Source organism: Nilaparvata lugens, chromosome 4, assembly GCF_014356525.2.
Source record: "Nilaparvata lugens isolate BPH chromosome 4, ASM1435652v1, whole genome shotgun sequence".
NCBI lineage: Eukaryota > Metazoa > Arthropoda > Insecta > Hemiptera > Delphacidae > Nilaparvata > Nilaparvata lugens.
The window spans coordinates 28,444,891-28,470,919 of record NC_052507.1 but is presented as its reverse complement, the minus strand read 5'-3'; the positions used below and the strand labels follow the sequence as shown (position 1 = coordinate 28,470,919).

The following is a 26,029-nucleotide window of genomic DNA, read 5'->3' as shown; positions in this document are numbered from 1 at the left end:
AATAAAAAATGAAAAAGAAAACAATTCAATTAAGTTCTAACAGTGCTAATCATTGATAAGAGGGGTCTCAGCTGTTTCAATTGCTACAACGCAAGTACCAATTGTGGTACAGGATGTGACATTATTTTATGAGAATATTGAGCTTCATTAGACATATTAAAGCGGAATACACTTCTGTAGGCTACAAACTGGTACAACAACATGGTTCAACTTCTAAAACGAATGGGTGCTCAATTATTTCGATTTGCACTCAAAATAAAAATTGAGAAGCTTCTTATTAAAACAGTTGTTGTGAGGCACGAGAGAGTAAATAAAATTGGATGCCAAAATAAAAAAATATAAATGCATAACAAAATTGTTTGAGTTCGAATAAAAAACAGTAATGTGAAATACAATAGTCAGATGAACTTTTAAAGTAAGAAGTTGAGATTTTATAGGTATAAATTTAATGATTGTGATATATATAATAATTTTTATAGCAATTAAGAGAGTAAGATATGTAGAGAGTATGACTTGGAATTTTTCGAAAAGTATACACAGTGATTCAAAAAGGACTTTACAACTTAGTGATATGCCAGAAGAAGAAGAAGAAGAAGAAGAAGAAGAAGAAGAAGAAGAAGAAGAAGAAGAAGAAATAAAGAGTGTTTTGAGAAAGTAAAAACGGAAGGAATAAAAATATAAATGTTAGAATGATCAGTAAATAATGCTATTATATTATAGATAGTGGAGTGATCACGATGAACATTAAATTCAGATAGATGATCTGTGATTCAATTTGAAATTGAATGAAATGTGGTTAGTAGCCGGTAACACTCTAACAGAAGAAAAGATTTTGGAAAATTTGATACAGTAGTGAACTGTACAAGCTTTGCAGCTTTTTCATTCCAAGTATTGAAACTATATACTGTACTTCATTCTTTGTTGTTTTTCTGATCTGTTAAATGTGCTTTCCAGAAACTTTACAATGCCCTGAAGTTCTACTATCAATTGAAATACTCCCACACATTCCATTCATAACTAGACACAGTTTGTTGATTGAAGTTGAAAGATGTCCTGATTCTGATGAATGAATCTCCCTTGATATTTCAATTTGACAGTCAGCTGATAGATGCAGTCATTGTTTGCGTTCAGATCACAAAGCTAGTCGACAACAGCAACTGTTGGAAAATTCGTTTCTGGATTGGCTGGCTAATGGCTTGGGGCGATCGTCTGGTCTGTCTGGGTCTGGCTTTTCATTCGGATCACTTTCAGACAGCAGACTGACTTGGGGGATTTAGGAGAACAGAGAGAAAGGAGGACGAAAAAAAGAGATAGGGTGATGAGGAGGAGGAGGAGGAGAATTGTCTGCGATGCCACAAACAACAATAGAAGCACCAACTTCAATCTTAGGAGGAAGCGTGTTATGACAATAAAAAGAGGTGGGAATCTAATTCGGTGGAAGGAAGAGCTCGTCCGATATAGCACGCAGTTACCGCGACGAAACGTCCAAATTCCGTGATCCAACTGAGACACACGCGAAACATACTCTGATAGTTCTACCAGATAGAACATGAATATTACTGCCATTCACAACAACATCATGCCTTCTGTATTTTTTCAGATTTTTTGGATACAGTTGGAAAGAGCACCGCCATTGTTTCGTGAGAAGAATATTCAGATCTAGATTCAAGTTATCTTGATTATAAGAAATATTATTTTAGTAAATTCCGCGATTTATGGTGAATTGTTCATTCAATCTGAAGATTTTTGAATTGGCGAATATTGGCTACAGAGAATAATACAACAGAATTGATGGCACCATCGATAAATAGGAGTATGTAGTATTTTATTGTATTTTTTCTTTAGAGCTACTTTCAATATAAATAAAAATATAAACCTCAGTACCCTTTCAGATTATTTTGCCACAACATGTTTCGGACATTAAAATGGCATTAATGTCCGAAACATGTGTGACAAAATAATCTAAAAGGTTACTGAGATTCATATTTATTTATAAGTATGTAGTATTCTTCCTTGTGTATGTGTGGTATATTATCTTGTCTTGTAAGTGACTTACTCACATCTTACATTATTATTGTTACATAAATAACAAAAGAGACAGTTTTGGAGTAGTTTTAAGCGAGCTGTACTTTAGTGACAATAGAATAATTATTTCACAGTTGTAAATAAATTTATTCCATCATTCATATAAAATATCAGAAATATGAGATAAACTATTGTATTTTTTCACAGAACAGGAAGGTTTGCACTGCGAGAGGAATAGAGTGATTGAAATAGAAGCGGTTTGAAACTAGGATCTTTCACTTCTGATTCCTCTTATTCATTTTTAATGTATTCACGTGCTATTATATGGTCTAGTATTGGATTTTATTTTATTTCTATTAATGTGATCAACTTGTTGTTGGTATTGATTCAGTTAGTCTAGAAAGTACTTCAATGAATAGTTGCAGAGTGCAGACAGAAGACAAAACTGATTTCATCAAACCACCAAATTGATTTTGAATAGTGCCTCAATTGAATCACGTCTCATTACCAGAGCCTGGCCAACCCCTCTTGAAAGCCTTTGTAGTCCATACAACATACTATGAAATTGGGCCGAGTGGATTAAATTCGAAACCACATTTAAACAGTATTAAATAGATAAAGATGCGGTGTAGGATAGGAAATGAGGGAAGGACCACACAGCATGGGACAATTTTGTGACGGCGGCGGTTCCATCTCTTTTTTATCTGAACGGTGAAAAGTTAATCACACAGAATCTAACAGGCCATTCTCTCTGATTCGATGGAACGAGGAAAGGTGACTTTTCTTTGTGACAAAAAATGTCGGGGGCTACGGAAGACTCTCAATTTGAAAATTGTCACAAACAGTTGGCTGAAAAGAATACAGCTGGCTACTATTTTTGGTACGGTAGGCTTCAAAAGAACGAAAGGTTGACAGATTAATAGCGGTAGACTAAAAGTAATCCTGAGATGAGAAAGGCTCAACAATTAACATGTATTTTATGACTCCATCAGATAGTAAGATTTTTTAAAGATCGTATGCTGGTGAAATAGCTAATTACACATACACGGATACACTTACACACATATCTATATCATATGGGGCCGGTTTCCGAGCTCGGCATTTAGCTAAGTTCTAGACTTTAACTGGCTTTAAACTCTGGAGTCAGAAAATTGGCTTTCTGAGTCAGAGCGTTAACGTAGTCGAGGACTCAAATGGACTCTGGAGTTTAGTTCACGTTAGACCCTGGAGTCCATAATAGCGCTTTCTGAGTGAAGGGCTTATAAGTCCAGGACTTGAATTAGATTCTAGCCTCTTTCAGAGTCAAGGATTTTTCAAAAATCGTCAAGTCCAGGACTTGAAACAGCGTGATTTTAAACCCTCGACTGGGGTAGGGTTTAAATTCAAGTTCTAGACTTAACTGAGCAAACACAATTCAGTTATTGTTTTGGAGTAGATAAAAAACCAAATAGATGTCATGGAATACCTAAATTATTTGGATTAGTCCATCTAAATTCATAATTTATAGTATGCAAGTTCATTTTGGAATAAAATTGTATCAGAATTATGCGTTAAAACTAACCTTATTTTACGACGACTGTGACATAACCTAAAAATGTTCAAGAGAAGTAATACAAGGATTGCCTTGGAATTTATATTCCAATCTGAATGTTATTAATATAAGTCATATTCAACATAATTATTAATAATAATAAATTATTATTTCAGTTTTTTTCTCAAAACAAATACGTTTTCAAACTCAATAGCCTAATAAAATTGTAATTCCAAAATCACTGGTTAGGATCAATGATCAATAATAGCATAACGTAAATAGTATTTTCCTACAGATACCCTGAAAAGTGACCATTTGTGCACTGATTGCAGGCTGCAAAGAATTACTTTTCCGCACTAGTGCGCAAAGTGAGTACTTTGCGTACTCCAGATTTGCAGCATGACAACGCAAAATAGTTGGTAGGTTATATGGAGCACCAGTGCAGCAAAATCAAAATTAAGTTGGTAACAGTGAGTGGGCTGCTATAGTGAGCAGAGGTGCAACGAAGCACAACGCGCTAATTATTAAGTAGATATTATAACCAAGGACACCGACAGCACAGTGCCACCACAGCACACACCACACAGCTGCCCCCGCCATTCAAACACTACTACATTATTCAGGCAATTTTACCCATAATTACCCACTTTTCATATTCAATGGTAACTGTAGGAAAAATTTAATGTGAAATACGTGCGCAAAGTTCGTTTGCTGCACTCAAGAAACCATTCCGCCCTCGCCTAGTTTGCTGCACCGAAAGAAACGTTTACGCCCGAGCCGTAGGCGAGGGCGGAATGGTTTCTTGAGTGCAGCAGAGGAACTTTGCGCACGTATTTCACATTAAGTTTTTCCTACAGTTACCATTGAATATGAAAAGTGGGTAATTATGGGTAAAATTGCCTGAAATCCATCAAATGTAAATCTGTGTAATTTTATTATTAATAAATAAAATAGAATGTAGTATGTGTGTTTGAATGGCTGTGTGCTGTCAACTGCTGTCATCCACCACAGTCCACCCCATTAAGATTCTTATAACGTGCACCAGTCACAGTTACCAACTTAATTTTGATTTTGCTGCACTGGTGCTCCATATAACCTACTATGAAATTGGGCCGAGTGGATTAAATTCGAAACCACATTTAAACAGTATTAAATAGATAAAGATGCGGTGTAGGATAGGAAATGAGGGAAGGACCACACAGCATGGGACAATTTTGTGACGGCGGCGGTTCCATCTCTTTTTTATCTGAACGGTGAAAAGTTAATCACACAGAATCTAACAGGCCATTCTCTCTGATTCGATGGAACGAGGAAAGGTGACTTTTCTTTGTGACAAAAAATGTCGGGGGCTACGGAAGACTCTCAATTTGAAAATTGTCACAAACAGTTGGCTGAAAAGAATACAGCTGGCTACTATTTTTGGTACGGTAGGCTTCAAAAGAACGAAAGGTTGACAGATTAATAGCGGTAGACTAAAAGTAATCCTGAGATGAGAAAGGATCAACAATTAACATGTATTTTATGACTCCATCAGATAGTAAGATTTTTTAAAGATCGTATGCTGGTGAAATAGCTAATTACACATACACGGATACACTTACACACATATCTATATCATATGGGGCCGGTTTCCGAGCTCGGCATTTAGCTAAGTTCTAGACTTTAACTGGCTTTAAACTCTGGAGTCAGAAAATTGGCTTTTTGAACCAGAGCGTTAACTTAGTCGATGACTCAAATAGACTCTGGAGTTTAGAGGTCACGTTAGACCCTGGAGTCCATAATAACGCTTTCTGAATGAAGGGCTTATAAGTTCAGGACATGAATTAGATTCTAGCCTCTTTCCGAGTCAAGGATTTATCAAAAATCGTTAAGTCCAGGACTTAAAACAGCGTGATTTTAAACCCTCGACTGGGGTAGGGTTTAAATTCAAGTTCTAGACTTAACTGAGCAAACACAATTCAGTTATTGTTTTGGAATAGATAAAAAGCCAAATAGATATCATGGAATACCTAAATTATTTGGATTAGTCCATCTAAATTCATAATTTATAGTATGCAAGTTCATTTTGGAATAAAATTGTATCAGAATTATGCGTAAAAAACTAACCTTATTTTACGACGACTGTGACATAACCTAAAAATGTTCAAGAAAAATAATACAAGGATTGCCTTGGAATTTTTATTCTAATCTGAATGTTATTATATTAGTTGTTTTTATATTTGTTGTTAGTTGTTTAATAGCCTAATAAAATTTTAATTCCAAAATCACTGGTTAGGATCAATGATCAATAATAGCATAACGTAAAATTAAATGTTTATTCATTCACCTTTCAAAGGTTTTGCTTTGAATAGGCCTACAAATAAATCGAAACGTATTTTTACAAAATAGTTTGGAGAGCAGACTCATTTGAATTGTCCCGCTGCAATTAGCTGTTTCCGTTTTGCTATAATGCCAACAATACAACAGCAAAATATTGGAAATTTCCCTCATCTTTACTGCGTTTAAGTCCTGGACTCAAATAAGTCGAGAGCTTAATAGACCCTGGAGTTTAGAAGATAAACTTGTGACTCAGATTGTCAATTTAGACCCGAGCGCTTATTTTAGTCCTGGACTCTGTAAGTCCAGAACTTATAGATTCCGAGCTCGGAAACCAGCCCATAGTGTCAAATTGAATATTTCATAATAGACTTACATTTTTGTTTCACTGATACACAATTATTCATCTAAATAATTGGTTACAACACAATACAGTTCCTACCCAGAATTTTGATTCATATATTAGTCCAAAAATTAGGCTTTCTCCACTTTATAATACTGTACGTCTGTATGTTGAAATATTGGATAATGTTCCTTATCATGAGCCATATTGATTCAGTCATTTAAAGTGAGAATAGAATAGGATTGAGTATCTATTCACTCTCCGATCTTACTTGAATAACATGATCAACTCACCCACAGGATTCACATACAACCGGATTGAAAGCTCACCTGAAAATAACAAAAATTTAATTAGAAACATTATCTTTAGTTACCTTTTATAAGTGCGATTCGAAAAAATTAGCAAGTGGAGAATTAACGAAATTTCTATCTGCCACCAAATAATAAACAATAGGATTTCAGTGATTCAAATGAGAGTTTAGTTACTACTATGAATTTCCTGCAGCTAATGTAAATATAATATATAAATATAATGTTAATAGATAACTTGTATAATACGCATTATGAAGACCGTAACACTAGTAAATTTATAATTATTAATTTTTAAATAAATAAAGTTTATTTCTTGTGTAGAGTGTAGCGGTCCTACTACTCTAGTCTTTAAATTTATTTTATTTTAAGAGAAGTGCACTCCAATAGGGCTTATGCCTAGGTGTGGTCATATTTATTTCGCTTTATGTTTTTGTCATCTAAGGCAAAACATATAATTTTCAATAGTATTTGTTTTTTGTATTTTTAGATGGTAATGAAATTTGAAATCTCTATAGAGGAATAAGCAAATAAAAAAGATTTAATTTAAAGTCAATTAACCAAATGTGTTGAAGTTTTCACGCATTGCTTGGATATTGGAATTAGCAGATGGAATTCATGAATCTTCAAGAGCGTAGAAATTGATTATATCATATTGATTCAAATCTGAATATTCTATAATTATTTCTCATTTCTTGTATTTGAAGTTATCTCATCCGGTTCTTCAAAATTAATTTTGTTCAGCATGCTGCATAACTTTGTGCTTGAGGGACTTTTTTGTAGTTGAGGGACAACTGACTACATGAATACTACTGGAATTTTTTTCCATAATGAAATAGAGAGCATATGTAGATTTTTGAGAGTGTGAGATGCTATTGAATGCTACCGCCATTCAACTACTATACAGATAATGAAAATCTTGTAAAGACAGGCAATGAATTCATAACGAAACACCATAATTAAAACTTGTAACTGCGTCACCTTTTTGGCAATCAAATTCTAGCTGTGGAAGTACCTCATCTATTCATTCAGTTTTCAGCTATCCTTGAAAAGAAACCAACAAAACATACGAGACTTAATTTTGAACGCGATTCGCCGCTTCTTCACACAGAAGAGAGATAGCGTTAGTGTTAGTTTTATGCATGTGTTAGTGTGACTGAATAGCTCGCGGTCACAGATTTGCTTTATTATTATCCAAGAGGAGTGCTCCAGGAGAGATGCACTGTTTTTTCATTCACTTATGCGGTCGCCTCCTACATCCCCACATCAGTTGTCCTGTCTCTTACCTTTTCAGCTCTTTTCATCTTTCACAGAAGCTCATTACAAATTTACGACTCATGAAAGCACAAACATAACTCGGTATCCACAATCCTCTTGCTAACCTATTTCGGCGGTCACATTGTCTGCCGTAAAAATGAAGTTACAATCACAGAAAACTGCCTAGCCCAAAGAATAAATGTTTCATCTTCTTCCACTTATCATCATCATAATAAGTCTATATAGTAACATCCCCAATTCCCTAATTGGATTACTTGACTACTGATCAGGAATTTGCATATTCTCTTTGTCACAGTGAATCGAGTTACAAAGCATTTACGTGCTGGGTTGCTCTATTGCTTCTAATTGGCTGAGTCATTGCACAAAGATTGCAAATTACCGTATCTATGTTCAGTTCATGAATTCCTTTGATTTTTGAATCAGATGGTAATTCAACTTCTTGGACAAATTGTACATTATTGATACAAAGCAAACACTACTCAGTGGCTAAATTATTATTAAAGTGATCAATTAATTATTGAAGAATTGGAGATTGGATTATTTGATTAAGAGATGAAAATGGAATGGAGAAGGTTTTAATATTTTCTTACGCAATTACATTCTCAGCCAATAATATAGTCAAGCAGATGATCAGCATTATCAATTCAATAAGATTTCAACTAAAATGTAAGCAATAAACTCTTTCACTTAAATTGAGGTGGATCAATTAATTTATTATAAAAATATTACAAATTCATAATTCATCAAATTAATCATATTTTTATTTCTAGCTTAGAACGGAAATGACATAATTTATGAAGGAATCCAATTCAAATTAAAAATTCAAGGAATTCAAGGGATCATTGTACAAAATAGAGCTAAATCACAAAATTCTGTAATAATCCTTCTTCCATTTGAAAACGGAAAACGAGCGCTCGATGGAAGAATTTAATTCACACGGTTGTTGAAAGCTGAGCAGAGCTCCAGACAAAATACGTTCTGAAATTGTGACATGGAATTCTTTTCCTTCTATTTTCGAAATGCTAGAGTGAAATCCTAGTGGCTCTATAAAGATTCCCCCTCATCAACGCCTTGCCTAAATAAAGGCTGCTAGGACGCAGTCACTCCAACAAGACGGCTGTATCAAACAGAATCGAGTGCGAAGAAAAATGGGAAAGAGAGAGGCTGTGAAAAATACGAGAGTGGAGAAAGAATTTAGCAGAGCAGCAAGTTAGAAGAAATTAAGGATAGTAGGAAGCAGCCTTCATTTAATTTTGTGGTAGACACAAATTAATTACTTGAAATGCATATCCGAATCTCATGTGGTTAAACTACTTTAATTAATTGCATGCAGCATTCGAAATGATAAAGTAACTACTGAATTAAGCAATGGTAATGGACTCAATTTAGATATTATTCTCATTCATTATAATAGTTTCCAATTCGTTGAGATCTAGCTCTAAAGTATATTCCGTTGATATTTCAATAAAGTGAGCATAAAGTAGCATACAATTACCATGAAGTGGCGAAACATATATAATCTTTGCTCTAAACTCTTCAATGTTGATTTATAGGCCTATATTTTTGTTTTATTTTTCTACATAATTTTTTCCCTTCCTATCACTTGTTCGATCCATTGATATTATCATATCTTGAAATATTATGTTGTATTTGTAAATTCCATAATGAAAAATACCGGAATGAAGGATGTGAGCCCGAAACGACCTTGGGAAAATAACTACACAAAACTAACTGTTCTTTTCACAAGGTGCACCTCATTCGAAAGCCCTATCAACATCATCCACCAACTCATCTAGATCTAGATCTAGGTGCAGTGTTATCTTTTGATCACTCCATTTACTAGCGGATGGATGAATGCATGTTTTTGAATAGATTCATACTGAGTAATACAAAAAAAGGGCACGACTCACTGATCCGTTTCCACCCTATCTGCACTCTTCAATTCAGCAATCTTTTTATGTCTCCCAGACTCCCAATATGAACTCACTAACACACTCACTCACTCACATACACACAAACTCACCAGAACACACATACAAACTCACCAACACATGCATACAAACTGATACACCCATCAGACAAAGATTTGTTCACTCTTATCTTACACCTCACACCTTTTCTCGGCTTGTACTTGTCCCTGCTATATCTCATCATATTATCACCATCCTCTCACAACCGTATCGCAATATTTTCTTCACTGGTTTAAAAGGATTGCTTGTGTTGCCTCATCCCCTGTCACACCTCACTGCTGTATAACTCTCTAAATACTCATCAGTAATTCAGACCGGTGTATGAAAGGATTCCCCCGTCCTCACATCGATGTGTCTATATAGAGGTGCTCGGCAGCCGACCATTTTTATGCCCTTAATGTATTTCCACTCCCACCCTTGAAGTTCTCGTTTGATCATACTCTCATTCATGCTGTTGGCACAGGTCGTTACAAGCGTTTTTAATGGAAGTATCTATCTGCTCACATTCAAAATGATGTTGTAGTATGTATTCACCTCGTACTATACAAGTTCTATATTTAGTACAAGTTCAAGGTCTTTTCTTGTTTAGAAGTGAGCGAGTATCAACATCGATAAAATTTCACCAGTATCGGTTTCGTTCCTGATAAGAATGTTGGCGAAATCTAGTGCATTTTTTGCTTGCAGTCTGAAGATTTTTGTACGTCTCATTCTTATAGGCGATGACTTCAGAAATCGTTTTCAGATAACTTCTTTCTTCATAATATTGCTATAATAGAAATTTATAAAATAGAATTATAGGCCTAGTAGGCCTACCCATTGAAATTGATGAAATATTGAAAAACAAGAATAAAAATTGTAATGTAACTACTAGTTTCGGTGATCATACCATCGTCAGGTTATAAAACGATGGTGTGATCACCGAAACTAGTAGTTACATTACAATTTTTATTCTTGTTTTTCAATATTTCATCAATTTTAATGGGTACTAGGCCTATAATTCTATTTTATAAATACAAGAAAAGTAGCCCTGAATTCATAAATTCAAAAAAATGCTATAATAGTTTCGACTATAAAATAAACATGCATTTTTTAAAATAAAATAAAGTAATCTAGAAGAGGAATCAAACTTTCAGTTCAGCAGCAAAAATAGTAAGTTTAATGTTGTAAAAGTTTTTAAGTTCTCATGATACATACTTAACATCAAGAACCAACCACCAACATAATGAAGAGAATCTCGTATTAGAAGGTGTGAGCAATGAAGTCTTGATCATACCATAACTTCACCTCATCCACTCGACAATTATAATCAGATTAGATTAAATAAATTGGATTGATGATACAGTACAGTCTTTCTCAAGGAATTTTTAAAATGTTAATACTTTGTTTTATCTATATTCTATGGTGTGATGGAGAGGATTCCTCTACACTACACAAATCCTTTATTATAAAACTGAACAATATAGGAGAAGAAATATCTGATAAAAACTCATCACCAAAAACCTCAATGTGATGAATTTTCCAAAAAAATAGGATAGATTGATCAAACATAACGATTTCTAGCACCACCAAACTCATAAAATTGGATCACATAAGCGTGTTCTGACATGATTATGACATTTCTTCACGAAAAAAAACTTCTGATAAATTGGAATGTCAATGAATCACTAACATGCAGATGTTCATTCTCAAATAGACAGTATAACATACAATAATTCATTTATTACCCTACAGAACACAGAAGTAATTTGGGTTGAATTAGCAGTAGATCAGGACACCAAGACATCTGGTGTCATACGAAACATATCCTTGGGACATACAGACAGTCACATATGTTGAGCTGCACTAGAGTAATACTTGACACGCACATAGCTTCCCCTTGCATCCTTCTTTCCAGCCCTTGATCTCACTGCCAGCTTCTCTCTCACTCCCTCCTACTCCTACTACACAACACCGACTTCCCATTTTCATCAACTTTGCTTCTTTACTGCATACTCGTCTGACACCACACCACACACAGACACCTAGTCACACACACACTTACGCACGAACAACTTCACCAAGTGACATCTATTTCTTTATTCGTGCTTTTTTACTTTGTGAATTTTTTTTTCATCTTCTTTGAATCTGTTCTTGGTATTTTCTTCTTCTTTCATTCAATTCCTATTCTTTCTATTCTTGTAAAGTCTCATCCCTGATATTTTTATACAAAACTTTTCTGTTATTCATTGACTTTTTCTTTTTTTCCTATTTCTTGTTCCTCCTCTCCTCTTCTCCTATATAAGATTTTCTTATTGATACTGTATTGTTATTTTTATGTTCATTCTTGTGTCTGTTTTTCAATACAAGTCCTCTTTTCTTTTTTTTGTGTAGTTGAGAAGTTGATATTGTGGTAATTATTCATATTGAATGAAAAAGTCTAAGAAATTGTCAAAAACCACAGATTTATTGATACTTGGAAAGACCGGTTTCGGTTTTTTACACCATTGTCAATCTCTGATAAAGTTTATTTTTCTTTCTAAGTATCAATATTCCTTCTCTCTTATGTTTTGTTCATTACTCAAATTTTCCTCTTTTTCCTCCATATTTATTTGTTTTCTTTTGCTCTTTACCTTTCCTTTTCTTCATATTCTTGTTTTTTTAATCCTATTTCTTGATCCTCCTCTCCTCTTCTTTTATATCTGAGTTTTCTCATTGATACTGTATTATTATTCTTTTTTTAATTCTTCTGTCTGTTTTTCAATTCAAGTCTTCTTTTCTTCTCTCTAATGTTCATTACTCAATTTTCTTCTTTTACCTTGGTTTCTTTCTCTTATTATCTTTCTCTATAATCTAATATCATTCATTCTCCTTCTAAATTATTATTATATTCTTAATTTCAAGCTAATTCCTTTTGTTTCCTCCATTACATTAATTTCATCTATCAAGCATTTTCTCCGTCTATACAATTTTTCCACAATCTTCTTCTCTGCATATTTATATCTTTCCATGACTTTCTATTCTAACTTCCACTCTTTATCACCATTTATTTCTATCTCTTTTATTCTTCTATCTATTTCTTATTCTACATCTTAATCTGTCATTCCACTTCCATCTTTTTTCATACTTCTGTTTCTTGATCATCTCCCTTTTCTTTCTTCTCCTTCTTATTCTTCTTCTTCTTCTTCTTCTTCTTCTTCTCTTCTTCTTCTTCTCCTTCTCCTCCTCCTCCTCTGTTGTGTTTTCGTGTCAGCCGTTTTCTGTTGTGCTTCGACTGTTGGCGACCATCACTGTGGGCCTCACTCGGAAATTCTCTTCTCAGCAGTGGGGAACATCTCCATCAGAGACAGCTCTCACTTATTCCATCTCATTGAAGGAGTCACATCCTCTGCCCTGCTCTGCCCCTGCTCCACACACTGGGACAGTTTATTTTTAAATTGGAAGGCACGTGTGTGTGAATGTGAATGTGCCCCATCAGCCGATGCCAAACATCGTTCACTGACTCTACACTCCACCTCTTTCTTCCTCACCTACTCAAACTATTTACTCTCTTCATCACCTATCTACTATTCTCCCTATGTCACTCCTTTCAACTACTCTCTCCTACTCACACTGTCTAGTACTAGTATATATTCTACTCTCTTCATCGAGGCTTTCCTACTCTACCTCTTCCTAATTATTTTACTGCCTCCATCCTCACCATCCCCTCTCACTCACTCTCTCATCCTCTCTCACTTGTAATGTTTCAAACTGCAAAAATAAAGGCATTCATCCATGTATCTATCTCTCCTATTCTCCCGATTTATAATATTTTACTCTCCTTTTTGTCCTATTCAATTTCTCTCCTAATCTCCTATCTCTCCTCATCTCTCTCGCTTTATCTCTCCTCTGTCTTACTCTCTATTTTACTCTTTGCATTTCCTCTTCCAACACTCTCTATTTTTATTCTATTTTACTGTCCTCTCCATCGCTCTCCTCGCGCTATTTATTTTTCACTCTCTGTGATCCTGATGCACGCAATGTTTGCAAGGCGCGTCCTGCCGATCACACAAAAATAGAAATATTTCGACAGTCTCCTGCGGAAATGGGATCACCTGTCGTTGCGTGTACAAACCATACAACTATATGTACATACATATACAATTTAGTGCTTATATACCAAGGCCTAAATACATATAGTTATGTGGTTCAAATGATGCCAACTGAGCTGTTGTCAAATCGTCCTGAATGAAACAGACCGGTCTGTTCGCATCCTTACAAATAATATTCTATTCATTATTTTCGTCTGCTATTTGTAAACTCCGTCACGGGTCCTATGTCCGGTTTGGAACACTTGGAAGCTTAATTATGTTGCAACAGTTTGGAAACAGTGTCGAGTGAAATGATGGCTGGTGTGATTGTGAGAAATGATCATTCTTGATGAATGATGAATCTTGTAATCCCGTTTCCAGGAAATGATTCGTCTTTTAGTTTCGGTACCAGCACCAGAAATTATTTACACATTCTTCGAGTCAAAAATTACTGGTGAATGTGGTCAAAAAGTGTCCTGTTTTATGAATAATTTCTTGGAATTATCTTTCATCATATTATTGATTGTAGATTATTTATTTCAATTTTTTCTGAGAATCAAAATCAGCTCCTAGTATCGTGAATACAGATTTTAATGCATAATCGATGCAGATCTTAATACATAAAATAAATATAATGTTGACATTATCCATTGTCAATATGACAACTTAATATGTCAAAAATGGAATAATTGTTATTTTACAAAGGCAATAATATTACAGTATAAATAAAAATTTTACACAATAGCGTAGTAATATTGAATAAATTACAGTCAAGAGTGAACAAGTATTATTAATATTAATAACAATAAGTGGACAATTATTATTTAGATGACGATACTAATCCACCGTGTTAAATAAAGATAGTCATCTCCATGCGATAGAAACATGAAGTTTTCAAACTGCTTGTTCTACACAATTTATCATAAGAAAAATATTTAATTGGGTTACAACCCAACTCACATGACCACAAACCAGACAATGAATGTAGACACTTTTTATCAACACCTCTCAGAATTACAAGAAGTAAAATAATACATTCTAATCACGGATGAGGGATACAAGTAATTGAAGGATTGTGAATGAATTGAAATTGGAAATATACTTCTTATATATCTATACAAGAATATATATATCTTCAAGAAGATACTCACATTGTTGATAGAGAAAAGTAGTAAAATGGGTTTCAATATTGTTACACCTAATTCCAAGATGGACAACCCTATCATTCCCAAAAGGTGATAAGCGACGTTAGCAGAAAACATTGGATCAATTGTAGGAATGGAGGAGGACGGGTTCTCCAGTGAGCTTAGTGCCGTGATAAAGAGTAGTGTCGCGTGCCCGCCTCAAGACCCAGCGACCCGCCACCATTATTATGCGATTGTGTGCACGTCAATGCCACAATGGACAAGTCTTCTTCATCCCACCATTATAATTATTTCTTCTGTAAACATCCATTAAACTTGCATTCAGCTTCTTACTACTCTACTGATAGCTGTTTGGCTCGCGAACCGCAATTTCAAAGAGGTATCAAAGTTGGTACAAGAACGGTAAACTTGTTGTCAGAGCAGACACGATACTGCTATGTACACATTTAATATTCAAATACAATATCTTTGAATGAAACTGATAGTAAACAATTTTATTTAGCTTCAATTTTTCGGTAATCCCGATAAAGGTTATGTCCTTCATTGGTTCATTAAATTGTTCCCAAACGATTTGCACACAGATAAGTGGTAATCTACTGTATTACTCTACAACTAATATTGGGATGTTCATTTTATTTATTGTATAAAGCACTATAATCATAATATATATTATAGAATATATAATTTATTATGGCATTGGAGGAAAAACTAGGCTGATCCTGTATTATTTGTCTCCGAAAATTTTGATAGAATGTTAGTGTTGTCCAAAAGTTAAGCTTATTTAATACACACCTGGTCGTCACTTGATTTTTGGTCCAGGAATAATTATTTGAAATTTTTTAAGGTTGACGTGATACTCTAAATAAATCACAGAATGTGTAACAATAAATTGAAAACTTAAGAGATATTGCACTTATTTAAAAAAAATGTTAATACAAAAATTGTTATTTGATGTGAGACTACATATTTGAATGTAAGAATGTATTCAAATTGGAAATATACTTCTTATATATCTATACAAGAATATATATATCTTCAAGAAGATACTCACATTGTTGATAGAGAAAAGTAGTAAAATAGGTTTCAATATTGTTACACCTAATTCCAAGATGGACAACCCTATCATTCCCAAAAGGTGATAAGCGACGTTAGCAGAAAACATTGGATCAATTGTAGGAATGGAGGAGGACGGGTTCTCCAGTGAGCTTAGTGCCGTGATAAAGAGTAGTGTCGCGTGCCCGCCTCAAGACCCAGCGACCCGCCACCATTATTATGCGATTGTGTGCACGTCAATGCCACAATGGACAAGTCTTCTTCATCCCACCATTATAATTATTTCTTCTGTAAACATCCATTAAACTTGCATTCAGCTTCTTACTACTCTACTGATAGCTGTTTGGCTCGCGAACCGCAATTTCAAAGAGGTATCAAAGTTGGTACAAGAACGGTAAACTTGTTGTCAGAGCAGACACGATACTGCTATGTACACATTTAATATTCAAATACAATATCTTTGAATGAAACTGATAGTAAACAATTTTATTTAGCTTCAATTTTTCGGTAATCCCGATAAAGGTTATGTCCTTCATTGGTTCATTAAATTGTTCCCAAACGATTTGCACACAGATAAGTGGTAATCTACTGTATTACTCTACAACTAATACTAGGATGTTCATTTCATTTTTCATTTATTGTATAAAGCACTATAATCATAATATATATTATAGAATATATAATTTATTATGGCATTGGAGGAAAAACTAGGCTGATCCTGTATTATTTGTCTCCGAAAATTTTGATAGAATGTTAGTGTTGTCCAAAAGTTAAGCTTATTTAATACACACCTGGTCGTCACTTGATTTTTGGTCCAGGAATAATTATTTGAAATTTTTTAAGGTTGACGTGATACTCTAAATAAATCACAGAATGTGTAACAATAAATTGAAAACTTAAGAGATATTGCACTTATTTAAAAAAAATGTTAATACAAAAATTGTTATTTGATGTGAGACTACATATTTGAATGTAAGAATGTATTCAACAATATACTGTATTCAATAACTCTATGACTAGAATAGTTATAAAGTTAATAGTTATAATGATAATTAATCATTTTATTAATTTATCAAAATTTGGGAATGGAATAGATTTGGGCCAAGCCTGTTGTTCATTCCTAATCATATTTAAATGATTTGTGATTCTGTCCACGAATAGATAAATAAATAAATCCTCTTGTGTCCTCATTAAAATACAGTACGATGAATTTTCAACTCTGCAAAATAATATAGAAATTTGAATATGCTGTCTATTTTACCATGTGAGCATTTTTTTATTGCGTGTTGAAAGAAAGGATAAGGGATCTAAATTGCGCACTAAGCCCATCGTAAAAAACGTTATTATGATTGTTGTGGCCAAGTGTCTTTGAATGAAGGAAATGTAGAAATCCAATTTGTTATTTTATTGGTATCCCATATGCTGCCTTCATTCGTATTGGACACATATTTTGGGAGATCGACTTTTGATAGAAAAGGAAATGAATAAGAGAATTTAGGGTAGAAATGCATAACACACCAGTTTTCGCGACAAATCAGTCTGTAAAATTCAAGTTTTTGGAAGGCTTTACGAGACATGGAGAATGAGAATAATTTACGTTTGTCATTAAATCTTCAATAGTCTGGATAAATTCAAATTTCCAATAGCCATTCAATTTCAACTATGATGATTGAATTCAGATGTATACTTATTATTAGTCTAACTTGAAGATAATTTTACATTTTCACTAGCATGTCTCTTACCGATGCATAACATAGATATGCATTATTGTATTGAAATACATACTAGATAACTAAAATAGATGGTAACTGGCTTAGAAAGGACATGATACCCGCCGTATCATGTAATGAATACAGTAGAACTCCAATTATGCGAACCCGACTATCCGAATCACTTTAAGAAAAAAATTTGTCCAAAAAAAGTCTAAGTGCGCTATTATTGTTCCCCCCTGCGAAGCCAGTGTTTGCGCGTTCGCTCACTATTGTCCTCCCCTCCGCAAAGTCAATGTAGGCACGGAGATGTTTCAAAAACAATTATTTTTATTTCTAAACTTGTATATAAGTACAGTTTATTTATATTTGAAACATATGAAAGTTTAATGTTTCTTTCATTTAATTCAATAAAAAAATAGTGCAATATCAAAACGTAGCTTTTTTCTCACTTATGGCAATTTAAAAAACTCCGATTATCCGAATATTTGATTATCCGAAAGGTTCCCAGGCCCCATCAATTCGGATAATTGGAGTTCTACTGTACATCATGACAGCTAATACACAATACTCATTCGTTGTTTGATAAGCTTGAACATAGTAATCAATATTTATGAAAACTTAGAATAATGGTAGATTTTACAAGTTATTGTGAATATTAATGAAACAGGTCCTTCATAAACGGTAGGAGCACTCCTTCATTTTCATAAAGGAGGGCATTATGATATTCTCATTGTTACAAGCAGAGATAATGGAATTTTATTCACTTCTATACTTTCTGATTATAACAGAGGGTAACTACTGAGCAGAGGAAAGCCTTACTATCTATTAGCTGTGCTATTATGTGATAAGTACAGTATAAGTAGCATCTAATAAACCACCGAAAAGTAATTGAACAAGTTGTAAGAACACGTACCGTTTAAGATGTTCAAGTTTCTGCCGAGTTGAATTGGCTAGACGTAGTTTAGTGGTTTGCTTTTGTTGCCGTGATTCGTAGTCTGAGCATGACAATCGGCTATTTCTCTGCCGACGGGCTAATGTGCTGGAATGGGAACAGGGGAAGGGAGAATGAACTGTTTACCGGATAATTCAGGCAACTGCAGAGGGGTTGGGGGAGTGAACTTGAACCATAGAGACCCCTATTCCGATTGCAATGCCTCCACCCGTATCGGTTCACAATATTCTGCTACACTCAACGAATGTTTGAACTGAGACGTCAAAAAGTAACTGTGGAAACTCAATAAACTCCGTTTTGAATTGAAACTGATAATCTTATTTATTTATTAGTACAAAAATTACTTATCACTAAAAAGATTTCGGTAGATATTTCGAAAACTTTCGTTTTATTTCTAATTAAATAAAATCATTGAAGTTATTGATTGATTTATGATAAAAAGGAAAATATTTCTTTTTTAAGCCAATAAAAACTAGATTGGTTATTATTAAATAATATTGAAGATTGTAAGTACGGTATTGAAAAATGTGAGAAGTGTAGGCCTACTGTGACATTCTCGCTTGAAACATGATCGTTATCCTAAACATATAGGTTTAGTGATAAATCAATGTATTTTGAAAATATTTTTGTTTCTAAGAATGATTAGAAAGAAGTGAATAGATGGGATTTGTAGTAACTTATGTGCAGTCAATATGATTAGAATAATATTATTGTAATGATTGGTGATCAACCACCCTGAAAGATTCTCTTTTTGACCAATCAGTATTATCAAAGCGTTGAGGTGATCACTATCACCAAAACGGAAGAAACATTCATGGAATAATTGAATGAAACGTTAACTTTGCATAGTCATACTCTTCTTCATTATTCTTCCACTACAATATTGATTTTATTTAAAGAATCTGCTTCGACGTTCGTTTTTAACAGGTATTGTTTGAAGGAAATTGAATGATCAACCAAAATATGAATTTTAGGTTTTCAATATCAACTTTAGCTATACAATTTCTCTCAAACATGTATGTTTTGTTTGAAGGAAATTGAATGATCAACCAAGATATGAATTTTAGGTTTTCAATATCAACTTAAGCTATACAATTTCTCTCAAACATGTATGTTTCGTTTGAAGGAAATCGTATGGCCAACCAAAAGATTAATTCTAGGCTTCCTTGATAAAAGTGCTGTTACAACATGCAGTTCAACATGACGGAAGAGAAGAACTCTCAAGTTTCAAAGATCACAGCACTTGATCTTTGGAGGGGAACAGAGGAAGAGTGAGAGCGATATATTAGAAAATGAGAGCTCTCCACTCATTCTTTTCCTAACAAGCTTTTGCATGAGACCATTATTAAGATTGACAGCCTAAATTTATTCTGTTCTTAAAGTTCTCTTGAAGTCTCAAGTCATTAAGTAAATCTCAGGGAAGGCATCTTAATCTTAGGTTTTGAAGCTTTATAGCATCTCTTCAATGTAACGCCCTTTTTTTAAAAATTCTAGATGAAAGGGAAGCGATCTCCCTTGTGCTAAAGATTAAGTGGAGACCACAGATTGATAATTGGGTGTCCCAAGCTGGAACCATAAAATTTCAACAAAATTACTTTTTTAATAAAATGAAATACCTACGCTAACTAGCAAGAAGGATTATTTTTGAATAATTCCAGTCTGAAGAGCGCAGTGTGATTGATAGATTACTAATTGATCACCTTTATCGAAATCCTTACATGAAACGCTTACAATGAGATGCAATAAAGTTGAATTTGAGGACATTAGAAAACTTTGACCCATTTTGTTGACACATAATGCATAACAATTTGACTTCAATAAAAGAATAAATGGTGCCTCATTGCATCATCACAATGACGTGCAAGAGCATTGAATTTGGTTGCAACTTTTATCTATGAAGACATTTTTCGAGTGTATTATCTTTCCTGTAACTGCATGCACAGTTTTGATAGGAATATCCATGCAATCAAGAATTTATCATTCAGTTTACCTGTAAGTGGATTTCGATTTGTAGCAGTAGAAAGGCAGAGGAACTGGCACAAAGTATCCGAGAGTCGGCGACCACACCGAATTCGGAGCCGGAGAACTTCGGGAGGAACCGGACCGCGGGGGACTGCGCACACAATCACTGGTGCCCAACACACTGCTCCGGCCACTGTGGTACGACGGTAATCCATTTGTTCGAAACGATTGACACTTTCGATTCTGCTTCAATCGGTTATTGTTACTCGTGGCGCCGTTACTCAGAGTACTACTGCTGCTAGTGGTGGCTTCATTGGGGCTGTTATTGTTGTTCACACTGCTTGTTCTTCTCGGGGAACAGTTACTGGCAGGGGAAGTACTCGTCAAGTTGTTGTTAGTGTTATTCAGATAGGAGTAACGTAGAAGAGAACTGTTCGGTCTGCGATAAGTGGCCGAGGTTGAAGGGAACCGGTGAAGGTTACATGGAACTGGAACTAGTGCTGGATTGTTATTGTTATTATTGGTTGACGTGACAGTTGTCGATGAGGATGAACTATTGTTATTGGTGGAGCTGCTGTAGGATGACCTGGATCCAGAAGGGGTGGAGCACAGGCTGGAACTGCGTCTATGCTGGATCACACCACCATTGGCTAATGTCTCTCCACCGCAATACATCCTTGCTATTATTTATATTTACTCCATCCCTTCAATTATATATTTTTCTATTCAAATGAAGGCCATAGAATCATATTGTACATTCCAGACATCATAATGTAAGTTCCTCTCCAATGGAATATAGTTGTATCAATGTGGAACCATTGAATCTTTTAATACAACACTCTACACATAATACTGTAGCTTCCACTTCAATACGATACAATTTTATTGATGTGGCTCCATTGAAAATGCTCACTCGAAATGTAAGATAAAATCATTCATACTTTTGAATACATGATATTTATCGTGCTTCTCCTTCCATGATAGTTGCTCTCCAACAAATTCTGCGAAGTCATACTTCACAAATTTCAAACTTTGTAAACTTGAATCACTATTATTGTGTTCGGAGCGACTCAAATATAAAAATTCATGTCCATTTAGTTTCAAAATTTCGTTGTGAATGACATCATGAAATACTTCACTTTACGTTTCATGAGTTACAAATCACTTCTAAAACTTTGAATTCAATTCCAAAAATAGCCTATACAATGAGTATTCACTTCTCCAAAAATTTACCATGAAAATTGCCAGATTCGTCAATAGAATGTTCATTGTCCCACAAACAAATCGGTGTTTAAATGCACTTTTCCATTTCTAAGGCCTCTCTTTTTCATTCAAACATGTAAAACCTCTTTCTTAGCAATTGAAGAAGAAAAACTCAGCATTGGATCCTGTTTGAAAAGATGACAATGAAATTATTGCACATTTCTACAGCAAAAATTGTTGGCTGTCCCAAATTCATTAGGAATTTGTTGGTGAAATTTATTATAACAATAAATGATTTCACAAATCACAATGCATTTTAAAGCTATAATAAGTGGGATTTCTAGACCGGAAGCTGATTTGAAACTCTCCAAACTCAAATTAGATAGTTCCTGTTTAAAAAGTACAAAAGGAACCAGCAGTGAGTTGAAATACTCGGCTACGGCTCCCCTCACATCTAAAACTAAAATTATCATACCAAACCTATTATTCCATGTCATGTCTGACAGCTCAATAGCACATATTCCGGTGCTGGCGAATTTGAATCGCCTACACATGAAAATTAAAGTAGTGAAAGGATTTTAAGGAAATTAACAGATCCTCTTCTCACTTTACTGGAGTGAACTCTTAACTCTAAAATTTTGATGTATAAAACTAATTACATAACTTTCTCTGCAAATAGAGTAGGACAGCCTAACGAGAATCAAGATTTGAGACTCCATTCTCAGTGCAATTTAAACTTGGGTAATTGTGATTGTCCCACCATTAAAAAAGTCAATAATACTAAGTATTTGGGAATTATAATTGATGGAAACATCAAATGGGATGTTCATATTAAATACATATGTAGAAAAATTAGATATTTATCTTTTAAATTTTACCAAGTTAACAGATTTCTTAATAAGAACCACCTGAAAATGATGTATCATGCTCTAGTCGAGTCAATTCTGCAGTATGGCATAGTTGTTTGGGGAGGCTGTTTCAACTGTCATATTGCTGAATTATTTGTAGCACAAAAACTGATAATTAAAACTATATTAAGCAAACCCAGGCTCTATCCAACGGATATGGTTCTTAGTGATTTTGAGGTCATGACTATACGTCAACTATACATAAAAACCGTAATTGAGTACTTAATAAAATATAGATCCGATTTTCCTCTCACAATAAACTCTACTCTTAATTATTATAATCTAAGGGCCACTGCTAACAAATATGTAACCTATAACACTAATATTGAATGTATAAGGAGGCAATTAATTTACATAGGTACTAAAATAATAAACCTCATTCCAAATCACTTTCTCATGGACAATAAGATCAGCGGAAAAATTAAACTGGATATAAAAAACTGGATATACAGTAATTTCTTCTTCCATTTAGATAATATATGACTCGAGATTTCTGCTCCAGCATTGTTTTTTCATTAGTTTTTTCATTTTTCAGTGGACTCGCTTACCTTTATTTTGAGTACCTATTCCTCTGTTTTTCTTCCTTCCCCCCATTTCTCCCTTCCTTTTTTTTCCTCATTACTTCTCTTCTCTTCTTTGCCTGCCTATTACATGGGAAACCATAGATGGCTAGGTACCTTCCTCTCTTTTTTTTCTCTTCTCCAAGACACCCAAACACTAAGCCCATTGTTTTTTTTATATTTGTAACATTTTATTGTGTTTTATTTGTTTCGTAAATCTTTGTAATTTTGTTTTGTCTTGATTTGTGTGTTTTTAATAAATAAATAATAAATAAAAAAAAATATTGAAGGGAGTTAAAATATGTAGACAGTAATACAAAGCTCTAAAGCCGTGTCCACACTGAACATAGTTCGACATCCATGTTCGGCAAACATGTTTGTTGAGGGGCTCAGGGACAAACATATTGAAAAGTTTGAACAATCATTGTTTGTCAAACAAAAAATTACTGGTTTTCCAAAAATGTTCAGTGTTTGCTGTAAAACATAAAAATTTGTTCTCCCCACTTACAAATATTTTGTTTGGTGACGCGTCCACACTGGCCACGGGCAAAAATTGTTTGTCAAACATAATAAAATTTACCCAAACTGTTTCAACAGACATGTTTGTCGAGCATTTGTTCAGTATTGACCCTGCTTAACAGACTTGCACCCTCAATTAAAATGAACTTTCCAATAGAAGGCCACTGGGACATGTGGTCTGTGACCTATGGAATGAAACATTATGATAATGTGAACAGGAACAGTCAAACGGAATCAAGATGGCTGGAACGAGAATTTATCCATAATCTATAAAATCTATGAAATATTAGATTTTGGAATTTTGCCAGCAATGTGTTCCATGATATGTGCTACATAAAACATCTACAAACAAGTACGTCTCAGTATAGGCCCAAAATTTACAAAACTGGGCTGTTTTCTTCCTAACAATAAACGTGATTTTGACGATTTAAACGACTGTGTGAAAACCTACCTTAACACCATAGCATAAACATGTTTACAAAATAAATCGATAGTAGCGGATATTGTTCAGGCAAATCAACATCGGAATCACCTGAAGCACCTACAAACCTCGATAAGCCGACCAGATTAAGAAGCACAGAGTCATACAAACGTGCATTAGAGTTATTATTGACTCGATCGACGTACTGATCGATTATACAGCCCATCAATCACTGATAATATGTTGTTATTATCGGGGAAGCCATAGACCAGAGTAGAGAGTGCGGTGAGCCATTCGCGATCGGTTTGCATATAATGACAGTCGGGGTTGAAGTGGTCAAGAGGGGTTCAACTCAACGATAACAGGCTTCAACCCCTAGACCAGGGTCTAATGAACGGCCTCCGTTAATCCACAACACGGTTTACGTTCATCCCCATAAACTGATAAAATCCACGTGCAACACAACCGTCGGTCATTGAATGACATGACTTTTCATGTGTTGCAGCTCGTTATTGGATTTAACAAATTACATATTACATTCACCGATGTTCTAGTTGGATGTTGGGTGAGGCATATTCTTTCTATTTCATCTACAAGGTTGGGTAATGAAGTATGAAGGATTTGGAATAGCTATATACTAGTTATATATAGCTATAATAGATACATAATCATTTTTGAACAAAATTAGAAAAAATCCAGAAACAAATATACATTGGATATTGCTTATTTAGATAAAATTACAACATCTTCATTTTTCGAGTTTCGTTCAAAAATGTGCATGTAAAAGCTATTCCAAATCCTCCATACTTCATTTCTCAAACCTGAAGTTCATCTATGTTATAGTGACGAAATATTATAATATGATTCATGTTATAGCGTAGAAAAATATAAACTATTAAGAGTCTATGGTTATAGTGAGAGCGATTATTCATTATTATTTTTGAATTGTGGTATTGATAAATCAAGTTCAATTTGAACGATAATAATTACGTTTTAGTGTATTTTAGAATATCTATATTGGTACTGTTCAATACACTTGTTTAAAACTATTTTCAGCATCAGGTTTCATTAGAACAACATAATTAACATCTATTTATCCAAACTGAAATATAGTGATTTGAAAATGGATCTCAAAGTGATAAGCAAATTTAGAAACAAAAGATGAAACCTTATCAGTTGTAAGCCTTTTAAAAGATGGTAAACAAAAAATATCTATTGAGTTTGATGTAACGTGAGTGATGCAAGATAGTTTGAGTTGAGCAAGCATGATAACAAACATTTTATTTACTAGAGTGTTGAACACAAGATTAATGATTCATTTTTTCCAAATTGGAACTGATAAGTTGTCTGTGTTGTAGTGAATTCAGGTTGCAGAGTATTTTGAACCTCCGAGTATAAGACTGCATGAGACGAATCGAGTGAATTTGAGAGACGTACACTACGGATTGCTATTTCACGCCAGGGTGGTTTTCCGATTTTTCAGGAAATTAAATTATGACAGCTTCAATAATGATCTGAGGAACCGCCTCCGTTAATCCACAACACGGTTTACGTTCATCCCCATAAACTGATAAAATCCACGTGCAACACAACCGTCGGTCATTGAATGACATGACTTTTCATGTGTTGCAGCTCGTTATTGGATTTAACAAATTACATATTACATTCACCGATGTTCTAGTTGGATGTTGGGTGAGGCATATTCTTTCTATTTCATCTACAAGGTTGGGTAATGAAGTATGAAGGATTTGGAATAGCTATATACTAGTTATATATA

The 26,029-nt window shown here is 34.3% G+C and overlaps 1 protein-coding gene across 1 annotated transcript in view; it reads right to left on the bottom strand.

The window, feature by feature from the left end:
* Positions 1 to 26,029, bottom strand: part of LOC111051912 (tight junction protein ZO-2) — a 154,185-nt gene that overhangs the window by 114,722 nt on the left and 13,434 nt on the right. The window contains 1 exon segment of the mRNA XM_039427281.1: positions 20,670 to 22,029. Coding sequence (XP_039283215.1) covers positions 20,670 to 21,316 — 647 coding nt within the window. The 5' untranslated portion in view covers positions 21,317 to 22,029.